This window comes from Myripristis murdjan, chromosome 10 (assembly GCF_902150065.1).
Source record: "Myripristis murdjan chromosome 10, fMyrMur1.1, whole genome shotgun sequence".
Classification (NCBI taxonomy): domain Eukaryota; kingdom Metazoa; phylum Chordata; class Actinopteri; order Holocentriformes; family Holocentridae; genus Myripristis; species Myripristis murdjan.
Window position 1 is genome coordinate 18331794 of NC_043989.1, and position 17684 is coordinate 18349477.

General features: G+C 41.9%; 3 protein-coding genes across 3 annotated transcripts; 1 reads left to right on the forward strand and 2 right to left on the reverse strand.

Annotated features, from left to right (window-relative positions):
- The first annotated feature begins 3726 nt into the window (after window positions 1–3726).
- atoh1b (atonal bHLH transcription factor 1b) lies at window positions 3727–4515 on the forward strand. Its single transcript, XM_030061598.1, has 2 exons — window positions 3727–4320; window positions 4363–4515. The coding sequence occupies exons 1-2, from the start codon at window positions 3727–3729 to the stop codon at window positions 4513–4515; spliced, it is 747 nt and encodes a 248-aa protein (XP_029917458.1).
- A 1524-nt stretch (window positions 4516–6039) lies between these two features.
- Window positions 6040–10182, reverse strand: dok3 (docking protein 3). Its single transcript, XM_030061600.1, has 5 exons — window positions 9919–10182; window positions 9023–9328; window positions 8605–8695; window positions 7544–7731; window positions 6040–7436 (listed from the first exon to the last, which is right to left on the reverse strand). The coding sequence occupies exons 1-5, from the start codon at window positions 9973–9975 to the stop codon at window positions 6165–6167; spliced, it is 1914 nt and encodes a 637-aa protein (XP_029917460.1). The 5' UTR covers window positions 9976–10182; the 3' UTR covers window positions 6040–6164.
- Window positions 10183–10278: 96 nt separating this feature from the next.
- Window positions 10279–17510, reverse strand: ddx41 (DEAD (Asp-Glu-Ala-Asp) box polypeptide 41). Its single transcript, XM_030062548.1, has 17 exons — window positions 17322–17510; window positions 15731–15826; window positions 15469–15619; window positions 15236–15310; window positions 15026–15086; window positions 14804–14940; window positions 14602–14674; window positions 14361–14514; window positions 13705–13841; window positions 12940–13102; window positions 12693–12824; window positions 12482–12553; window positions 12287–12383; window positions 11675–11824; window positions 11478–11549; window positions 10924–11034; window positions 10279–10668 (listed from the first exon to the last, which is right to left on the reverse strand). Exons 1-17 carry the CDS (start codon window positions 17346–17348, stop codon window positions 10532–10534), a joined length of 1845 nt encoding a protein of 614 aa, XP_029918408.1. The 5' UTR covers window positions 17349–17510; the 3' UTR covers window positions 10279–10531.
- Window positions 17511–17684: the final 174 nt, after the last annotated feature.

A 17684-nucleotide genomic window follows, 5' to 3' on the forward strand; every position in this document is an offset into this window, starting at 1 on the left:
TAGCAGTTGGGATCCTATGGCTCATGAGTCATTGCTTCTTTGCCAGAAGTCACGGATAAACCGCATTTCTGAAAGAGCCTGAGTTAAAATAGCAAATTTTAAAATCACGACCAAGGTCTCTCTCTCTCTCTCTCTCTCTCTCTCTCTCTCTCTCTCTCTCTCTCTCTCTCTCTCTCTCTCTCTCTCTCTCTCTCTCTCTCTCAGTGATGGCTGTTTTGTATGTCATTTTTTACAACCGTGAAGCATCAGGCTACATAACCTGTTTTAACTACCTGCTCAGACACATTTCACTGTGTTGTTTTCCCCATGTATCTGCTCTGTGATGTGCTGACTTTGTGTCCACTTAGTCTCCCACAACAACAACTATTCTACATGATCACATTTTCATTTCTCATCCTGTTGTTGGATGGGTGCCAAACAGGGAAGAGAAAACAACAAGCAAACAAAACAAACAAACAAAAAAAAAAAAAGTAGTTGGTCATTTTTACTTCCTTTTCATTTCATTTTACATTTAATTACCATTAAAGAATAATAAAGAAGTGGTTAAATAAAAACACTTTTGGTGAGTCCACCAAACCACTTTTTTATTTATTTATTTATTCATTTTACATTTTTTAGGGGAGCTCAGGGATCTCCCAGAGGGGCTGAGCCCTTTGGCCTGGCCCAGCAGTGCTGCTGATGACCCACAGAGTCTTTTTTGGTTCAGAGGAGTAATCATCGGCCACCAGTGTTTCTTGCACAAATGAATGCTCAGTGTGATTTAGTTAGATGTGGTTCTCTTTGATTGCTGTCAATTGTTGCTTGGTCTTTAAATTATATCCTGATATAATACCCTATATAAAAATATAAAGGCAAACAAATTCCTTTAAGACAGACTCCTTTCAGATTAGTTAGAAGTAGTGCAGTTTGCCATAGGTTAACTGACACTCATACCTTGAGCCATAATGTTGTAAACAGGCTCTTAGTGCCTAATGACCCAGTGGAGCAATGACTTATGATTTGAAGCTCATCAGCATTACAAAGCATTGGGCATCAGTCATTAAAATATCTTGCAGACACACAGCATAGAAGTAGATTCCATTTACAGTTTAGTAAGTTCTCAAGAAAATTCAAGTGTAGTTGACCAACATTTCCAGCAGGTTCATCCCTTATGATTTTGGATTTGGTTTCTTAGAAACATTATAGGGCCTATCTAGCAACTGTAATATAAACAGGTAGGCTAGCCTAATTTAAAGGAGATAGAAGATGTTAAGACAAGGTCTTTAAAAAGTTTAATTCACTATTTGTGACCCTCAAGAAGAAAACATTTAGGTACCTAAGCTTAACAATAAAAATTTCACTGAAAATGTAAGATGTTATAGGCAAGGCTAGATAAAACAAGCTGATAAACTATTAAGTGATAATTAATGTTTCTTGGATTTTTTACATTAGCCAACAAAAGGGGAGTATTTTATTTTATTGTTTATTATTTTTATTTATTCATCTTGCTTTTGCTCTTGTGGGACACAAAGTGAGATCTGGACTTACTTGGGGTTAAACTAGGCTGTTGCCATAACTTGTCAGTGACGGTGCTGCTGTCTCATGTCCTGCCTGCCTGCCCTGTCACATCAGTCAGTGTCCGCCTCTTGCGGGACGCCGCTGCAGTTGACCTTTGAAATGTTCCTCACACCTCGGCGGCCTCCCCGCCACTCCCCCGCTCACGCCCCGCACCAGATGGGAAGTGTAGCCGCATTTTGAAGTCGGCACGCAGGGTTACAGGCTGTTGCGCTGGCAGTGGGGCTGAAGGAATGAAATATTCATGTAGGCTACCAAAAAAATGAATGGACACCCCGGAATGGAGAGCGTGCCGATTTATTCAGCTCAGACCAGGCCTCATTAAACTGCTGACGGCGAGGCGGGTCACGGTGATTTTCTTACCGGTCCTCGAGTCAACACCACCCCCTCCACACACACACACACACACACACACACACACACACACACACACACACACACACACACACACACACACACACACACACACACACACACACATTAGAATGCATCAGAAACTGGAATATTTGCCTCTTTCCCATAAAGCTTAGGCCTACTTAATTTGAACTGACATTAAATGAACCGAGATTAGTGGTGGTCTGCTTGGTGGTCATCAGAATTACGCACAGCTTACTTTGACTTTTGAACAGCTAACCTATCAGTTTCCTCAACTCAACATCATTCACCAACACGCATGATCTCACCCTACCAGTGGACAAGTTGGCGTGAAAGTGGTAGCAGTGATGTCCAAGTGGTTCCACTGGCGTAATTCATGACCTAATGAGTGATTATCTCTCGGTGTCACTTAAAGCAGTGTGAAGGCTGACTTGATGCTGTGCGCAGCATATGGGAGACGTGGGTGTCACTGGCTTTGGCTGAGGTGCGTAGCTTGCGTGAGGGTGCCAAGGGACACCAGCTGACAGGCACAAGACTCCCTCGCCCCCAACAAAATTTTTCACGCCTAATTTATCTGACTTTATTTTGTCTTTTGTAAACCACTGCATGTTTATTAAATCTTAAAGAAGTGAATCAATGGGTAGATTAATAAATAAATGAGTAAATAAACAAACTATAAGAATGCGAGGCTATGTTCGACAAGATAACAGTGTATTTTCTGTAATTTGGCCTCGCAAGCCACAAGATGCATTTTTATGTCGTCGCTCGATTGCTAAATGATTCATAGACTGCCCGCGGCCAGCTTATCCGTTATCAGGGTTCTCCTTTAGACAGGTGTGTCTCAAGCCGTGCCTCACACCTGTCCGCTTTATTATTCTGCAAATAATCCGCAAAACATGGCTGGCTTTTACTGCTTGTTTGAGAACAAACTTGAACGTGCATTTCGCTGCCAGATCAAACCTGGGTCAGGCTTAAGTCAATTCCGTTGCTTAATGGGAAAGCGATTCATATGCACTTCACATCCAGTGGCAGCAGAGGAGGAGGTGCAGCATCTCAGGGGTGCAGATGTAGGACTGAACAGTGGTGGAGCTGGAGCATACCCGTCTGATTTCTGGCATTTCAGAGCAGGGCAACTTACCAGCCTATGGCTTATACACTGAAATAGGCTACATAGAAGTATAGGAGTATACTAACTGCCTGTCTGTGTAGTGTGTAGCCTATAGCCTACGTGTTTAGGCGTGTAATAATAATAATCATAATCATCATTATCACCATCATCATCATCGTCGTATGCTAATAATAATGAGAATATAACAATCATTATTATTACTAATTATGGTTGTATTATTGTAATATTAAGCTATTGTAGCAAAATTACTAAACTAACTATACTGCTAAAGATTTTCATCACACTTGGTGAAAGCTTATTTTTCCTAAAAGTTTCAAAAACATATGGGATAGCCTATCTCTGACGCTCCTAAATAATTCAGTTTCGGCTACCCTCTATTTTAAGGTAGTGTCTAAGATTATTGTGATTGAGTTACAATGTACAATGGGAGGAGGGGGGGAGAGAAGTTTGTCTAATTGTCCTTTGACAGGGTCAGAGGGATCAGTGCGATTGGCTGCCGCCTCCCGGGGCTGTGTGTGCTGATGAGGACTGGGGAGGACAGGGAGATGACAGCAGGCTATATAAGTTGCTGGTACAGCGCAAATCACTCCACGAACGAAGGCATCAGCAAGACACCTCCATCTCTGACCTTTCCTTACCGTGCCTGCACCACTAGGTTTGTTAAAGTAATGACTGCAAAGACTGAAGTTCCAAGCTGGCCAGAATACCCAGAGGATTTCTCACTGCTGGAGCAACCCAGCTTGGCGCACATCAACTCCAAGACTTGGATATCCTCACCTGTGAGTTCAATCCGTGCGTTTCCCAGGAGGGACGCGCACGGATCTGCAGACAATGGCCTATCACTGGAGAAGCGTGTGGCAGTGAGCAAGCGGCCTGACTGCATGTCTGCCGGCATCATGCAGGCAGAGTCGGACAAAGCGGCGGACGGGGGCAAGGCGAGCCACTTTGGCCCTCAGAGACACCGGCGCGTCGCGGCGAATGCACGGGAGAGGAGGAGGATGCACGGCCTGAACAAAGCGTTTGACGAGCTGAGGAGCGTCATCCCCTCCTTGGAAAACGAGAAAAAGTTATCCAAATATGACACCCTCCAAATGGCACAGATTTACATCACCGAACTGTCTGAGCTCCTGGCCGGCGTGGTGCACCCGGAGTGCAGGAGTCCCCGTCCAAGCGCGGCGGAGAAGGCTTCCAGGAGGAGTTTGATCCACAACCTCCGGCCATCGGGGACTGCTGCGGCGAAGAGCGACATTTCCTCATACTCAGTAAATTCCCCGCAACACGCGAAACCGCTGATCGGAGAGCAGTGTGAGCCCTCTGCCTCCGTAGGCCACCTAATCATATTAGCGACTCCATCTGACATGGGGGCAGTGAACAAGTCGGTGTCCTCTTCCAGCAGCAGTGACGGGGAGTCCTCACATCACAGTGACATGGAAGACGGTCAGCATGGAAGACAGTGATGGAGGATACCAGTGACTTTACATGGACACTAGAATATAAAGTTAATATGGCAGTGATTGTATTATAGAAGTAATCAGGAGAACCAAATAGAACTTGTAGCAGTGATGATCGATATGGGATATGATATGAGACAAGTCGGTCTCTCTTGTCATATTGATAGTCTAGATGTTGCACTGCCAAATGTTCAACAAAAAACAAAAAATCACAAACATGTTTTAAGACCATGGATTTATTACACAGGGCCTCTTCTTGAGGCTTTCCTTGCACTTTAAACTTGATGCGGCCTGAACCTCATCACTAACTATATTTCCAATGTAGTTAGCGTCGTTTTTCTAAATTAAAAACAACTATTTTGATATTTATGTATATGGGTATTTTATGATGATTGTTTTTCTACAATAAACAAAGATACACTTAAAACACAAAATGCGCATTTCTTTGTGCACACCTGAGTCACATTTTAGTTAGCACTGTGTTGTACCTAATGATGTGAATATCAGTCTTTTTCAATCCAAACATGAAACAGAATAGGAAGACTTAATTATCTAATTTGGAGATAGTCATTGTCTTAGTTCATCATCCAATTGCTCTAAACGCCAAGTGTACGTTTGCAGAAGTTCAGATATTTTGTCAATCAATGACTCATGTTCTCTATTCCTTGTATCATAAATGTTAAACTGATATCTCTTTTTGGAATGACACTCCCCCTGTCTTGGCAACAAATCTTGCCTTTTAAAATAGAATGGATCAAATACACCTCAGCATATATCCACATTAAGTTAGATATTTAAAAGAAAAGGCTTCTGTCTTCAAAGTGCAACAGAAATATACTCCATCCACCCATTCCCTACTCAGGATAAAAATGGATGTGTTGGAGGGGTGATGAGACCATTTTGAAACTCAGATTTTATGCAGAAACCTCATGAAACCATCAAGTTGTTCATTCTGCTAATGAATTAATGTCAATCTCACACTTTTTGGTAGACCTGCAAAGCACAGTGACTTCCCGTTTCCCACCTCATTTTTAAAAGAGTGTAAATTAGTATATCCTCATTTGCACATATTTATGCAAATAAGGTTGATTTTGAGGGTGCACATTTAAAATTAACAAGAGAATCTCAGCAAAAGACTTTGTGGTCATTTTGTTGATGCCTGAATCAATGAGCATCACTAATGAAATATTGATTTTACTGAAATTCAGATTACACTGATAAAGTAAAACAAAATCACTATTTACTATTACTATCAATATTACATTAAAAAAAATTTAATAACAATACCAATGTCATAGAAACACCTATCCCCAGAGATGGTTTTCATATAACAAAAACTAAAGAAAAACAGCAAGCAACAATTATGCCTAATTGCATACTTCTACAAGAGAACACTTTAAAACAAATAAGGGAAGTAATCATACAAAATGTGACTTTCCATCATGCCCCATGATGGACTGATGACGTGTCCAGCATTATTTCCCTTCTGCCTAATGCATGCTGGGATATGTTCAAGCCAGCCAGCCAGAATTTTGCACTTTTTATCAATCATATAACTATTCTCAACTTTTGCAGTTAGTTGACCATGCATAAATGAAAGGGTTGTGTTAAAATCAATGTAAAATACCTCCCTCTAGTCTGTCTCTGTCTCTGACTTAATAGTGAGAAACTGGGGGGCTGCCCCCTCCAAGCGGAACAGGATACTGGAACTTTGCCAGGTCCTTAGCAATGATTTCTGACAACTTCTGTTTAAAACTGACAGGCTTCTCTGTGGGGGCACTAGAGGGAGCCTCCTCCACCCCCTCCTCCACCTCATCTCCTGTCTGTGCCTGGGTTTTGCCCCGATCCTGGGGTTGATAAGGCTGGACTGCAAGGGACTGAGACTGGGGACTGAGTGGGTTATAAGAAAATGATTGGAGCTGAAAAAGGGGATTGGGCTTGGAAAGAGGTTGGGAGAGAGAAAGAGACGGAGGCTGGAACAAGGGAGGGGGCAGAGGTGGAGGTTGGGATGGGGGAAGAGGTGGAAGCTGGGACAAGGGAGGGGGCAGAGGTGGAGGCTGGGATGGGGGAAGAGGTGGAAGCTGGGGAAAGGGAGGCGGCAGAGGTGGAGGCTGGGATGGGGGAAGAGGAGGAAGCTGTGGCAAGGAAGGGGGCAGAGGTGGAGGCTGGGATGGGGGAAGAGGAGGAAGCTGTGGCAAGGAAGGGGGCAGAGGTGGAGGCTGGGATGGGGGAAGGGGAGGAGGCAGAGGTGGGAGCTGGGGCAGGGATAAGGGCGGTGGCAGGGGTTGGGAGAGGGGAACGACCCCTGACTGACGTCGTGACGGTGGCTGGGGAATTTTCAACACGGAATAGATGGACTCTGAAAAGTCTCTGTCTGGCTCTGTCTCATTTTTCATCACAGTCAGCATCTCAGGTCTCCTCAGGTTGTGATAAATACCATCTTCCCCATCATCATCACTATCATCATCATCATCATCATTATCATCATCATCATCGTCCAGGTTTAGGGGATCCAGGAATGGACACAATCCATTTTTATCCTCACCTTCCTCTCCCCCAAAGTCTGTGCTACAGGGACGATGAGGTCTGATGAGAGATGATTTTCTGACGACCGATTTAGGGCTGTGGTTTATAGTAGCATAGAGTTCTCCAGCAAGTTCGTCCTTTGTGTGAGCAGGAACATCTGCCGGACTGCAAACTGGAGAGTTAGTAGATCGGCTGATTGGGGTTGGCAGTTGAACAGGAGATCTGTCAGATGTTGACCTAGTATAGAGTTTGGGGGATTGGACAGGAGAGGCCCTTGCCTTCCCCTCCACTAAGCACTGCTGAACTATAGCCTGGTAGATCTGAGATGCGTGCTTGGACAAGAAGGTGAATGTTCCCTCTCCTGAATCGCAGCGATGGCCTGCTTCAATACTGAATCCCCCCTGAAACATACATCCCATTAAAACATTCAGTTAGTCATGACTTTGACAATATGCCTCTGATCAATTTGTGGCTCTTTTTTGATGTTGGGGGAATACAAGCAACTTACCTTGAACTGTCCAAATCTGCGCAGGAGTCGGTATGGCCAACGGTAGATGATTTGACCAGTATTGCTGTCCAACAGAGACACAGCCTCTGCGTCCCAGGAGAACAGGTACTCCCCAGCTAACTTGCACCTCCTTGATGCCTCTGAGGTCTGGACTGTGACATGGTACTGGTCTGGACGGGGTTTCGGACCTAAACATAAGAAAACAGGAGGGTATTAGATGTAGATAAAGCTTATTCTGATGCTACTGCAAGATTCATGAATATCAAAGTGCTGGATAGACAGATTTTCCAGATTAGGTCTATATGACTAAGCCGCAATACATCAACAATAGCAAGGTCAAAAAAGTTTGTAGAAATTGCTTGTGATACAGAGCAGGGGTAATTTAAAACTTACATCATGCTAATCTCTCAGAGACTCACAGTAGTAGGGCTATATGGCTTTTTGGGGGGCCAAGTGTAATCCGTTAGGGAAATATTCAAAAGAAATACATTTGTATAAGCCAGAGCTTGCTGACACTAATACTTTTTGGCCTTCATATTGGAGCAAAGTATTGCTTAAAGTCACTGCCTGCTGCTATTCAAGTTTTTCTGCTGATGTCATGAACATTTGATGCAATGACAATTAAACTTTATGCTAACATTCCCTTATCTATTCTCCACAATCATAATATTTATAGTAAGTCCCTTAACCCTGCACTGATGCCTTCTTCTGGAATACTGATGTTCTTATGTTCTTGGGTAAACATAAAGAGGCAAACTGTGTTTGTTCATAACTGCATTATCATCCTGTGTCATGTTGGGAAATGCATATCCTGTCATTTGAGCACAGCAGACTAGTGTTTCTCAATCTTGGTCCTCGGGACGTGCAGCCCAACTGGTTTTCATTCCAGCCATCTTATCAGGGACGGATTTACGCCTGGGATGCAAGGTGAATGCTATTAACCACCTGGTAGGCCCAGGATTGAGCAGCGCTGCAGCAGACAATCACTAAACACTTACAGCACATGAACTCAGTGTTGCTGCTGATCAGCTATTGCCTGCTGTTTGACGGGTGACTATTACCTGTTTTCCAAGATGAGTAGAGGTCATTGTCCTCCATAGGCAAGCCATGTCCCCTTTCCAAAATCTCTTTGTTTAATTCTCCAGGATCCCTCTGTAAACACAGTGGAACAGTAAACATTACATTGTGTGTACTGCACACTCTTATCTCTGTTTTACAACTTGAGTGATCAAGATGCAAGAAAGAGTTGAGCTTGTGTAAGCATACAAATTGGAGAAGTTAAAAATGCCAAAGGTAACATACTGTCTTCAAATCAACTTCCTCATCATGCCACATATCTCATTGTATGTACAGTTGAACCCCCACCCTTTCAAATACTTATCAATTTACAGTATAACTTCTTCTCTCCATATTCAAGAAAAAGGGAAAGTTGCACAACCGTTTCTAACTCAGTCAGTCGAGCAGACAGGTGTGTAGTACCTGGAAGGCTAGATGGCAGAGAGCAGTGAGCCACTCCTGGCATGTGGCAGAGGCCAAGGTGTATGTGCATTGGGTGGTGTTCAAGTAGAGGGCCTTGCACCCTGGGGGGCAAGATTCATCTGGTGCAGGGGTGACACTGAGGCAGTCACTTAGACGCACTACCCGCTTCTCCGATAGCTTCTTCTGGGCGGGCTTCTTTTGTTGAGAAATGACATCAAAGGTATCACGGATGCTATAGAGCTCCATCCGGCCGATCCCTGAGGAGCTGGGCTTGAACAGCATCATCCATGTTTTCTTCCAGGTTCTCTTTTTGTAGATGGCATTACAGGAAAGGGAACAAGTGAGATTCTGTTGGTAAATGTAGATCTGTACAGGCAACGTCACTCCCTGCTGCATGTCTGACCTATAATTTTCTGTGGCAAATCAATAACACCTGTTCTGCAATCTAAAAGCCTAGTCTTGGCTACAAAGCTTGAATTTTACATCAGAATGGATCAAACGTACCACTTAATTTATCCATATTCAGTTAAAGAAAACAAAACATCACCTTTTATCTTCAAAATGCAATGAAATTAATCATTTCCATCGACCCATTCCCTACTCAGGATAACATGGATGGATGGGAAGGGTGAAGAACCCATTTTCAAATTCAGATGGCAGATCAAGTTATTCATTAAGTCTATGAATTAGTGCCAGTCTCACATTTTAATCTAAAAGCCTTAAATTATGTGTTTTATCAAAGAACCCCATTTGAAAGCAAAAATCTGTTAGCTCAACACAACTATGGAACACTCTGATTAATTAATGACATCAAAGTGCCTTGCCTCCTAGAAAACAAAGAGCAGGACAATATTCAGGCTTGCTTCAGCTATACAACAGTTGTATGCAAGACTTACTTTTCCAAACTTAACCCCCTGAAGGTACAGCATCCCCTCCTTGAAAATGACATCCATTATTCTCTTGTACTCTTCTAACAAAAGCCTATGGTCGAGATGTGACTAGTGATGTTACAATTAAGCCTGATCTGACTTTATATGCCATGCAAAGGATTGTTTCCACTGCGTCATCAGTCAGTTTCATTCTGCATTGCTGTTGTGTCTGAAAGGGGCAGGAGAGATTAATTGATAAGTAACTTGCTATTGCAAAAGAAAGGCTGGACATTTTCCATTTCCTTGAGTTAAGTACACATTGCGTTATTACACTTGTTTTAGCAATAACCTTACCAGAGCTTCTCTCATATGGAAACAAAAGAAGAATAGTAGAAATTTTTGTTTATTTACAATCACAGACAACTAAAAGTATATTACAAAAGCACAGTAGGAACAAGCATGAAGAAAAAATGGCAAAAAAATGTGCAAGCTTAATCCTTTTTGCTAACAGATCTGCAATAATAAAAAAAAAATACACTTCCTTAATTCAATAACATGATGCAAATGACAATACAATTTTCTCTGAAATATTTCTCAATCCAGTCCCGCACTTGACAATCATCCATGACGAGAAAAGCCCTTAAAAGTCCATTGAGCTATGAGCCAGGTAGTCTTTCCTCCCGATGTTGGTAACCTGCTTGGTCTGCATGGCCTCCAGCTTAGGACAGTCTGTGATACGATGGCCCAGACCGCCACAAAATGTACAGCCTCTCTCTCCTGTGAAACCACAAAAATCATGTATGTTAGAGAAAAGTCAAGGGTTCACAAACACTGAACATGGCAGATAGAAGAAACTCGGCTACATGTATCAATCCAACACTAAGAACCACTGTATCAGACCAAAGTGGAAAAGATACACCAAGGAATGAAGAAACCAATTCAAAAAAGCAAATCAGGGAAATGCTACTGAGTCTTGAGAATGTAGGCTGAGGGAAAGAGATATGTTTGAGAGAGCTGGCGTGAATACTTTACCTCCAATGTCCAGCATGGTCTCGTCTCCGGTCTGGAGCACCTGGAGCACAGGAGGAACCTTCTGCTTGGCCTCAATCAGTAGGGCTTTCAGATCCATCAGTACTGATTCATCTGTGGCAGAGGACACACTTGTTTAGTGTTACTATCATTTACCATTCAATTTAGCCAACTAAAAACACTCAGTTGAGTCAGCTTAGAAAAAACAAAAACACAAATCTGTACTCTGGGTTTAGAAATCAGTGTGCACGGTTTACAAATTATGCTCTCGGATTCATAATCCATGCCCATGAATTACAAATCCATGTCTGCGGATTTGGGAGCAGTGCGCTTGGATTTTGTGGGGATGGATTCGTAATTCGTGGGCACGATTTACAAATCCGTAGGCATGGATTTGTAATGTTTTTTTTTTCCCTCAGATGACCGCTGGGGGGTTCTGTACAAATCAGCTTGGAAAATCATTACTCATCTTCTAATGTTCTTTTTCTTCTTCTAATGATCTTCCATACAAATGAATGAGACATTTTTTGCTCTTAGTCATTTTTAATGTTTCTTACCACAGCCTTTATTGATGAAAGTTGTGGCAATACCAGTCTTGCCTGATCGTCCTGTTCTTCCAATTCTATGGACTAAGAAAGAAAAATGTTCAACAAATCAGTCTCAACAAGTCCGAGTATAACTCAAGACTGCATACCAAGCAATTTTGATGATTTTCTATGGCCACACAATTCAGATCATTGACATTTTCTCTCACCATAGTTTTCTATTTCCTCGGGCATGTCGTAATTCACCACATGCTGTATAGCTGGGAAATCCAGACCTTTGGAGGCAACGTCTGTGGCTACTAACACATCTTTCTTTCCTTCTTTGAATGCTTCAATAGCTTTAGTTCTTTCCTCCTGATCTGAAAACATCAAGAAATATTACCTTGTTATTTAGTGTGACACAGGCATATATCACAAATATTGAATATGACAATTTGTGAAGTAAACAATTTACAAAACTTCCCTTTGCCTTTGAGCTTTAATCAAACTTTGAAGTGGTATAAGACACATTTGAAAGCAGGATGGCATCTGGTGGTAATAATTAGTAACTACAAGAGGGAAGATTTATGTCCAGTCCTATTCTGGATATTCTAAATTCACATACTCAGCCTTAAATACTCATCTAATGGATGATGTGTTTCCGCACTCTCAAGTTCAAAACACACTAATCTGACTCAGAGTAATTTTTAAGACAGCGTAACTTCTCTCACCACTGAAGTCAGATCATGAACACAGAGATGGGTAAAAGGCATCGATGCAGCCAGGAGCTAACTGCTATGAGTATCATGTATTTTAATTATTTGAATAAAAATCCTCCTAACCTTTTCCTCCATGGATAGCCACAGCCTCCACTCCTTTTAGCAACAGATACTCATGAATGGCATCCACATCTGCTTTCTTCTCAGCAAACATCAACACCTGTGAGTAAGACAGAAGAAAATTTTTAACATCTGACCTTTGTTTTGAAATATCGACTTTAGGCTTATGTCAATTTGATAACATGCAGAAGTACTGACAGGAGGTGGAGTTTTCTGGAGACACTCAAGCAAGTACACCATCTTGGCCTCCTCTTTGACATATTCCACTTCCTGTTCACACAGACAAAAAATGTTTTTAAGTACAGTTCACCCGTCTTTCACATCAGTGGGCTTGTTAATTGACTACTGTGCCATAACCTTAACTGAGACTGAACAGTGTCAAATCCACTGCACTGCAAGATGAATGTACCTGGATGACATCCAAGCTGGCAGCACCAGCTCTGCCAACATTTATCGTGATAGGTTTGACCAGTGCGCTCTTGGCAAAGTTCTGGATCTTCTTTGGCATAGTGGCACTGAAAAGCAGGGTTTGTCTCTGGCCCTAAATGAAGAGATAACAGACAGTCTATTAAAAATGAGGACAATAGGGGGGAAAACATCAGATGCAGTGATTAAATGATTTCTGACATTTGGGGGGTTAACATCACAAAGCTGACCTTGAAGTAGGAGAAGATGGTTCTGATGTCCTCCTCAAAGCCCATGTCAATCATCCTATCAGCCTCATCCAGTGCCAGGTAGCGGCAAATGTCCAGACTTACCATCTTCTTCTGCAGCAGGTCCATAAGTCTGCCAGGAGTGGCAACCATCATGTGGACACCACTATAACCAAGAGGACACACAGTGATCAGGCCCATTCTCTTTTCACTTTTGTGTAAGACATAAAGTCAGATTCAACCTGTCATTCTGCCATTATTTATTTTGTGTAATGTCACTAAATGAAGCTAGTGGTGCTAAAAGACACATATTCCATGTCTAAGTAATGCCAATTCAAAGGGTGAAGTGAACTGAAAAAGAACCTCCAAAATTACTGTTTAAAAATGCAAAATTCAAGCACAGTGACATCATCACTGAACTGAAATAGCACATTCTTAATCTTCTACCTCACTGTACATAATTTAAAGTGTGATTCTGTCCTTCCACAGTTAAAATCCTGCAAGGAGTCTTACATCAAGTGACACCAAACATATGGATTATAAGTTTATGGGCCATCCTATACATTGTAAAATATGTTGTCTAGTATGCATGCAAATCTGTATCCCTGATGGAGGCTATTATTGCTGAAATGCATTAGTTAATGAAATAAACCTAAATTTCTCCTTGAGTAGCTGAGTGATCTTTTCTTTCAAACACCAACTCAAATTGCAAATTCTCAGTGAAAGGCAGGAATCTATTTTTTGACACAAGCCTGTGCTTTTACTTACTGTTTCACCACTTCCATCTGCTCCTTGACAGACATTCCTCCTATGCAGAGGGCAGAGCGCAGCTGAGGGGCGCCCTCTTCCTCCAGCAGCTTGCAGTAATACTCTATGATGCCATGGGTTTGCCTCGCCAACTCTCGCTGGAGGAAAGGGAGGGGTAATAAAATCACATATGCTCATGAAGTCAAAAGTTTAGTAAAAATTCTAAAACAATGATAAATAACAAGAACTGTAACCATGTCATAAGTGCAAATGGTGAGGAGAGAAAATAGGAATTTACAGTGCCTGTAACAATCTGATTACTAATCCAAATGTAAACATACTATAAGTGGCCTCACTGCCAAAAATTATAAATATGGTATTTTCTTCCCCACTTTCTAAACCTGGCAGGCAGTGTTTTCGCTAATGGGAATTACAGTATGTGGAAAATTTTGACTGCTGTCTCAACATGCAAAAAGTCTACCTGTAAAAATGGATTTATGAAGACTTATTGACAGTATGAAGACCAGAAAACTGTATTGCATGTGCAACTCATATGCTCCCTGGCCGAGTGATAAAACTTAAAACACCAAAAAATAACACATTTGAGCCACAAACAAACATGATATTTATTTCAAAGTCTATTACCAATGAAAAGAGGTTTGACTTGAATGTCTTACCGATGGACAGATTATGAGTCCATAAGGTCCCTCTCTCTTGCAAAAAGGCAGCCTCTTCTCCTGCTCCAGGGCAAACATGATAATGGGCAGAGTAAAGACCAAGGTCTTTCCCGAACCAGTGAAGGCGATACCAATCATGTCTCGACCTGACAGACTGCAGACAAACAGCCAGAGTCAACTGATGAACAGCAAGTGTGAAGTTACCAAAACCAGACTGTAAAATAATTTGCGGTACGCTTACATTGTAGGGATTCCTTGAATTTGAATTGGTGTGGGGTGCACAATGCCTTTCTTTTTCAACCCTTTCAGAATTGCTGCAAACATAATGAACAGTGATTTGTTACCACTTGTTAATAACACGACACAAATAAAGGGTTCATACAAACAGAATGGCATAATCAGCTACTAGTTGTTTTCATTTGTGGAACAGGGAATGGTGAAACCTGGTGGAAATTTCATCTCCCTGAAGCTTTTGATTGGAGCGGGGATACCGTCTCCATCGACCAGGATGTGGAACTTCTTCCTAACGCGCTCATGTCTTGCTTCGGGCATATTCAGAATATAACGTGGCGCCTTCCAACTACAAAGAACATTCAGGTTATAGGACAGATGAAAGTACTCCACATACAACACAGTGTAATAGAATTAATTCATGAAAAACTCACCTAGTTTTGATTGGATCATCATATATGATACCTTTGGCCATTTCTTTCACAGACATCAGAGCTGAAAGAAAAAAATTGAAATACCCCAACATTAATTGAACATGTTAAAACTATCTTGCACTTAATGTTTAACATCTTAAAATAGTATTATTAGTAGTATTATTAGCTCCACATTCCTTCATAGGACCGGGACAAGGTCATCGTTCTTACCTCTACCCTCTGCAACACTCTCAAGAATCTTCTCTTCCTCTTTCAGCTGCTTCTCCTTGGCTGACTCCTTACGAGCTGCAGACAGAAACACACAACAATAGTTGAAATGTAAGACAATCACCTTCACTATATTTCTATTCAACAACCAGACAAGCATGATCTTATATAGATGACAGAATTGTGGTGGGAACTGTCCTTCACAATCCAATGTTGGTTTTGTGTAACCCAGATACCTTCTGCTTTCTCCTTGAGGTGCTGATGCTGGTCGAGGAGACTGACATTGGAGCGTGGACCAAGACCTTCATCCTCATCCCGCTGCTCTCCCCCACTGTCTTTCTGCTCCTCCTCCACTGCCTTCCCTCGCAACCGTAACATCTTCTGCAACTGCAAGGAAAACACACAATTTATAGTGATGTTTGGTTACTCAAGAACAATAGAGCAACCTGTATTGTCCCGATCTCACGCCCATAAGTGCAAGGGTGGAGGCAAACCTACCATTTGTTGCTTTCTTATTTTGACAGGAACATATGGAACGTAGTCATCATCCTCAGATCCTTCTGAACCTGCCTTTTCTCCCTCCCCATAGGATCTCTGTACAAATACATGACATGAACATGATTACTGTCATTATTATTTTTAATCCAAAAAGGAGAAATTCACTCCTAGCTTGTCACCATCCACACACCGGTCAGAGCACAGCATCAACTACAAAAAGTGTCCCTGCAGCTGGTGAGGATTTAGCTGGAGTGGCTTTAAGATCCCACTGTAACTCATTTCCATTTATTAAATCTTCAGTCTGAACACTACTCATGCAAAACTTTGAAGGAAATCGTGACAGGATACCATGTGGCAAAAAGCAGCTGTTCTGCTGCAACAGCTTCCCCCAGGAGCTTGTATTTGGACCAAACATCCGAATCCTAATAGATGTAACCACAATGCTGTATCATACAATGCTATTTACTGGATCTATTGGGTTTGGTTGATCTGCCTTTGCTCTTTATTTGAAATTTTGAAGGCTTGGGAAGCTGTTGCCTTGGCTGTCAGAGAACTGTGCAAGAACAGCTTATTTTCATAGGACTTTTCATTACAGTATAGAGCATTTATACAGTGGAAAACCTGCTGGACTGGTGGTAAAAGTAGGCTTTGAAGTGAACAGTCCAGCAGCACACATCCTCTGCTGATGTTGTGAATCAAAGACAGGGAATATCAAGGAATGCTCCCAAAATAAAATAAGTGACACAGAAATGTTTTAATTAATGCAACATCATATGATTTGCCTTAAGCAGACAGTTTGGTTGACTCTAGACAGTGAAAAAATGTTGTGGCAAGGTTATCACATTACACCCATCCTTACAGTGACTGGCTGTCGACTGATTTCAATATTTTGTTGAAAATGTATGGGTTAATCAAGGACTTGTCCCCTAGCTACATCCCCTACCTTTTAAATACTTAAATCCTGAAATCCATATGCAGGACTCTGAAAGCTGCTCCTAAAATTTACCTTGCCACTATGAATGTCCTGTTGGCTAAATCATTTATTCCTAAAATAATCTGTCAAGATCCAACTGTACACCTGTTCCTCCTTAACTAACTTGTAATTCCAATCTTGAAAAGAGCTAACGTTACATGTTCAAATTTACGCTGTTAAAAACAAATGAAGCAGCGTTAAAATCATTTCACAAACTTAAATTACGCAACACACCCAGATGTAAGTTTAAATTGCTCTCCACTTTATATATATGTTGTTTACGTTAACGTAAGCTAGCTACATATTCAGACATGGCAGTTAATATTAGCGCTACGCTCCTTCACGCTAACGGTTACTTATCCAACAGGCATCAACGGCAATCTGTGGCTTTATAACAGCTACATGGTTAACGGGCTCAGCGTTACTTTTCAGAAAAGTTATGTTAACGATTGAACATACATTTCTGACAGTTCAACGGTAACATTTCGTAGGATATAGTAAGCTAACCTTGTGTGTGGCTAGTGCACATATGCTAACAACTAGCACAGTATTGTTGTCTGAGCCTTGCTAGCGGTTAGCTGGAGTAGCTAGTTCATGTGTAACACACTTCCTACTCACCTTTTTCGGTCTACTTTCGGTCTCCATTTTAGTTACCAATGGAGCAGTGTCCTACCTGTAAAAAATAATAAATAGCAAAGTGGAAAAGTAATAATTATCTACGACACATGACTGAATGCAGCGCACACTTCAGACGACACAACAACGCAGTCGAGTTGTTTGTGTACGGAAAGCAGTAGAAGTCAAACTTCTTCGAGGCGTCACTGTGACTCTCTCAGGGCCGCGGAGAGAAGGTGGACTGAAGCTCCGGAGCGCCTCGCTTCATCCAGACTGATGACTGTAGGCGAGTTGTCAGCATGACCTTGTTACACTGAAGCGTCTCATGCTCATGAAAAACATGAGACCCAAAAATGATCTTAGAAA